Below are 5,492 nucleotides of genomic sequence, written 5' to 3'. Positions count from 1 at the left end.
CTACATTAGCAATCTTCTCACACACTTCACTAATAAAGTTAGCCATGAAACCAGTCTCTCTCTCTCAATTATCTTATCAGCCATAAATTTCTCAAGCCTGCCCCACTGTCACAATCTGAGTTCCTGTCTACCACTTCCTCATTAAAAAACAAGGGCAACAATAAAACCATATCCAACTATATTCCTTTCATTTTGTTTTTTTAATTCCCCTTTTCGTTTTAATACATTTTATTTTCTCTTATCTAAAACATCTTCATTTTAAAAAGTTTCGTAAAAGAAAAAAAGGTAATCTAAAAAAAAGGAGAGAGAATCTTTTTATAAAGAAAATATGTTAAAAAGTGAAAAGAAACTAAAATCCCTACATAAAGAGAACATAAACATAACTCACGAAAGTACACTATTGAAGAGATCTAACCACAGCACAAGGCAAAGGAAGGAATTCTTGCTCTGTTTCTTTCTGTTTGCTCAGTTTTGGTGGGTTCTGCTCACCAGCCTCCATCCCCAGTACAGAAGCCCCAGTGCTGCAGGGACACTAGAAACGAGTAGGAGCGGCACACACCACGCAGTCCAGCTTCGAATACACACACATCTTCTGAATATAACCTCACCTCACACAGCCCAACGCAAGCACAGCTCTCTAGTAAAGCATAGGTCCATTGCTTTGCTTTGGTTGCTCCAAGAAGCTTAACCTAGCTCGAGTTAGAAGAAGACAGCACCATGAGAACCATCACGGCAAGAAACCCCCATGATTCCCTCTCCTTCTCCAGGAGGCACTTCAAGTGGCCGGTTCTTGGCAAGAGCAGAAGCCATCGAGCTACGACTGGGGATGAGGAGTACATGAAGAACTCGGAGGCAGAGGAGGATGACGCGACCATGGCCTTCTCCTCGGCCTGTCCGTCCTTCCACTCCGAGGACTTTGTGTCCCCTCCGATGAAGGTGGCACCGCCGCCGGCGCAGCAGCACCAGCAGCCGCAGAGGAGGAGGAAGGTCCGGACGGCCGTGTCGCGTCTGCGCTCCGCGCTGGCCAATGCCGTGGCCGGCCGGGGCCGCCAGGTCGGCCTCGGCGCGCGGCTCACCGGCACGCTGTACGGCCATCGGCGCGGGCACGTCCACCTCGCGTTCCAGGTTGACCCGCGCGCGTGCCCGGCGCTGTTGCTGGAGCTGGCCGCGCCCACGGCGGCGCTGGTGCGCGAGATGGCCTCGGGCCTGGTGCGCATCGCGCTCGAGTGCGAGCGCGCCAAGGGCTCCGCGCTCCTCACCCCGACCGCCGCGCCCACCGCCGGAGGCAACGGCAGGAAGCTGGTCGAGGAGACGGTCTGGCGCGCGTACTGCAACGGCAAGAGCTGCGGGTACGCGGTGCGGCGCGAGTGTGGCGCCGCCGACTGGCGCGTGCTCCGCGCGCTGGAGCCGGTGTCCATGGGCGCCGGGGTCATCCCTGCCGCGAGCTGCGGCGGCGGCGAGGGCGACGTCATGTACATGCGCGCACGGTTCGAGCGCGTGGTGGGCTCCCGTGACTCGGAGGCGTTCTACATGATGAACCCGGACAGCAGCAGCGGTGGCGGCGGCGGCATTGGCGGCCCCGAGCTCAGTGTCTACCTCCTCAGAGTCTGATCGACCATGTCCTTGCTTGTTCACTTCACTTGTTTGCTGATCAAAATCTCCTTTTGTGGATGTCATGCTGTGAAAATGGATTAGGCAGGTGGCGTTTAGACTTTTAGATGGAAACGTAACTAATGGTGATGGAAATTAAAATATTTTTGCTGTTCTTGTTGTGATCAAGTGTTGATGATGCAGAGTGTTAGGTTATGGTGAGGTGAAAGTGAGAGTAGGGAGCCATGCTATTGTCAGCTTGTAATGCCTCTATAGCTCAATAGTGCCCCAGTAAACCGTAAACCAGCTAGAGTTGTAGTACTTGTGATGAATATGTTGTAATGATCAATAAAATAGCCTTATTAGTTTCCTTGTTCTCATTTGAGGTCCTATTTAAACTTTGAAGGTGTAATACCCTGGTCCTCTAGCGTTTCTATTTTCGGCTAGTATGTCTAAGTGTTTTGGTATGGTGTATTTAGTACCATATTGATAGTTTAGATATGTTAAGATTAACTTATAAGCCTTCAAGCTTTAAACATAACACTTCTAGATTAATTTTTTTACACGAAGCGAGCACGAAAGCTATACCTATGCCAGTCTATCCTAAGGTGAGCTAAGTTTTAAACGAATTTTAGAGACAGGAAACACATTTTATTCTTCGATTCATGCGACAAGTGAGCTGCTTTTTATTGAAATTCCTGAAAAAGTGCAAAGTTCTTGATTTCCAAACAGAGGCAATGCTTAGGCCCACGAGGACAATGGAGAAAATATACGTGTATTTTCATTCGTAATACGGGTACTTGCATGTTTAAGTCACTGTTCAAATGTGCCACAAAACATGTCCGCGGAAACTTTGGTGCAAACACTCAGCTATGTGCAAACGTTCAAACTTCGGCTCCGAACCGTCCGTTTCGCATCCAGCAGCATGCCTTCATCCCACCCTGTTGGATTTGCATAAACCCCCTCACCTTTATGATGTTTTGCGATTTCATCCTCCCACTTCCCACCTGCACTCGCCTGCAGCCGCATTTCCCAATTATGTCGGGCTCCTCCTCTGCAGTGTGGAGTGGATACGCCGTCGGGCTCCTCCTCAGCGGCGTGGCGTGGATTAGACGGTGATGGAATCAGCTGCGATGGCCTCGGCGGTGACAGAGTATGGCGCGACGGCTACAAGTGAGAAGGCCAGAGGCGCTGCAGCCAGAGGTGATGCGACCAGAGGCGCACCGGCCACCGACGTGGCGATCACAGGCGAGGCAGCCACCGACGCGATGCCCTGGACAGCGGCAGGCATGGTGCATTCATCTCGGTGCCGACTCCCTAGACGGAGAGTTGCGCTCTCAATCAATACGCCTCGCCACGGAGGACGTCCTCCACGTGAACGACGAAATGCTCCTACGAGCTAGCGCACTCACTGTGTTGCATGTAATGCATCAAAGAAAACAAAAGAAATCCGTTGATTTGCATGCATCTCATCTCAGCGGTGGGGTTCATCCTCGCAGGGAAGGACCTCATCGCCATCACGCTCACGTGGTTCTTCTACATGATGTGCAAGCACCTGAAGGTCGAGGCAAGAATACTCGAGGAGCTCAAGGGCCTGCAAAGCATCACCTGACCCTGGGACTTCTTTGTCTTTGAGTGCGACACTCTCCGGTTTGCCATTTACCTCCAAGCTGCTCTCCTCGAGACACTCAGGTGAGACATCTTTCACCTTCTCCACCGGTCTCCTCCTAACCATCTTGGTCACAATTAGATCTTGTCTCAACCATCTAACCAACAAACCGATGCACTGCTAGTGTTTCAGGCTTTTCCCAACGACGCCATTTGGCCTCGTCGACGACGTTCTACCAAATGGCACCAAGGTGACCAAGGGCACAAGGGACGTCTTCTTGCTCTACGCCATAGGGAGGATAGAAGGGATATGGGGCAAGGACTGCATGGAGTTCAGGCCGGCACAGTGATGTATTTTGAAGCTAGTGGCAACATACTGCTGTTGTAAACTGGAACTTTGTTTCATAAAATCGGAATTTATATTGACAACATTAATCTTGATCTTCACAATCTCAGTTTATATTGACAATCTCAGCTTAACAAAATAATATTCACTTTACAACATGGCAATCCCAGTTTACAACATGAACCTAGTTGACAACATGACATTCTCAGTTTGACAACATGACCTTCCAAGTAGCCGGTAAATCTATTGGGGGTTGCAAAGTGCATACAAAGCTAAGCAATGATGAATTATGTAACGACAATTGGAACAACATGAATACGATCATTTTGAGTGTTTAATCCCAACATTCCAATCAAGGATCATTTGGAATGTAGATTTATCATCCACATTTCACATGTCATGGGAATGGTCTTTGCACTGCCATGCATTTCATCACCAAATCTTAACCCTGTTATAGCAATAGAAGCAACCATGTGAGCGTGACGACGATGAGGTTCTTCCCTGCGAGGATGAACCCCCATCATTGCGATGAGGTGCTTGCACATCAACGGATTTCTTTTGTTTTCTTTTATGCTTTACCTGCAACACAATGAGTGTGCCAGCTCGCATGAGCATTTCGTCGTGCAGGTGGAGGGCGTCCTTGGTGATGAGGCGTACTGACTGCGAGCACAACTCTACGTCTAGGGCGTCAGCGCCGAGCATGGAGGCGTTGTGCCTGTCGCTGTCCAGGGTGTCACGCCTGTGGCCGCCATGGCGGTTGCTATCGTGCTTGTCGCTATCGAGGGCGTCACGCCTGTGGCCGTTGTGGCGCTGGCTGTCGTGCCTGTCGCTGTCCAGGGCGTCATGCTGATGGTTGCCTCTCCTGTGATCGTAGTGTCAGTGTTCGGCACACCTCTGGCCATCTCACCTGTGGCTCTCACCGGTGGCTGGCGTGTCTCTAGCCATCTCACCTGTGGCCGCCGCGCGAGACTCCGTCACCGCCGAGGCCATCACAGCACATCCCATCGCCATCCAATCCACGCCACGCCGTTGAGGAGTAGCCTGATGGCGTATCCACTCCACACCGCGGAGGAGGAGCCCAACGGAATTGAGAAATGGGGTTGTAGCTAGCGGGTGCTGGCAGGAAGTGGGAGGATGAAATAGCAAAACATCGAAAATGCACTGGGGGGGTTTCTACAAATTCGGTGATGTGGGATGTTTGGACGAAGGCATGCCATTAAATTTGGAACAGGCGGTTCAGAACTTAAGTTTGTAAGTTTGCACACCGCTGAGCATTTGCACCAAAGTTTTCGCCAAACATGTCACGTTCGGCATCACATTTCCATGTTCTCCTCAAAAGACTCAAATTTCACTTTTATTGTGGGCCTATACCATACCAACATGCATGAGGTAGTCTCTTTTTTGCAGTCATGTTTCTTTTAGTTATTTTCTCATCTATCCGAGTTAAATATCTTTTTAAAAAGTACCTAGCCGAGTTTAATGACCCCCTAAAAGGCTGTAATTTAATTTCTGCAAGTGCTAAGACTGCCTTAGTTGCACCAAAATTCACTATAGAAGCCCTGTTTTGCATGTATGCAGAACCCAAATACTCATGATTCTCCAGGCCGTACATACATGATCAAACGCCTGAGAAGGGAGCACTCAGTCAGTCAGAAGAATCAATTATGTTTCCTGCAACTCGTGTGCCCAATATCCTGTCCGTCCAAGCCGCATCGAGATTAGTTCTAGGTAATCATGCCCTTTGTATTTCGGTTATATTGTATTTTTTCTTTAACTGTATAATGACGGATACGATACGATATATAGGAAGTGAGCAGGTAAGGGAGTAGGTGGAGACCAGTAGAGCAGAAAGATTCTTGTTAGGACATTCAATGCATTTTTGAATTTTAAATTGCATCCACGTTCTAACACATGGAACGAAGAGATGTAAAATGTGGAATTGGTGCTT

General features: G+C 49.4%; 1 protein-coding gene across 1 annotated transcript; it reads left to right on the top strand.

Annotated features, from left to right (window-relative positions):
• Nucleotides 1-426: 426 nt before the first annotated feature.
• On the top strand, nt 427-1,957 carry LOC133885243 (protein MIZU-KUSSEI 1-like). The gene has a single exon (XM_062324924.1). The coding sequence runs from the start codon at nt 718-720 to the stop codon at nt 1,609-1,611; it is 894 nt and encodes a 297-aa protein (XP_062180908.1). The 5' UTR covers nt 427-717; the 3' UTR covers nt 1,612-1,957.
• The last annotated feature ends 3,535 nt before the right edge of the window (nt 1,958-5,492 follow it).

Source organism: Phragmites australis, chromosome 11 (assembly GCF_958298935.1).
Source record: "Phragmites australis chromosome 11, lpPhrAust1.1, whole genome shotgun sequence".
Classification (NCBI taxonomy): domain Eukaryota; kingdom Viridiplantae; phylum Streptophyta; class Magnoliopsida; order Poales; family Poaceae; genus Phragmites; species Phragmites australis.
Note: the sequence above shows the minus strand (reverse complement) of the source record. Positions and strands in the feature narration are given on the sequence as shown.

Coding starts and splice junctions, on each gene's coding strand:
- LOC133885243 (XM_062324924.1), top strand. CDS start 718: ATGAGAACCATCACGGCAAGAAACCCCCATGATTCCCTCTCCTTCTCC.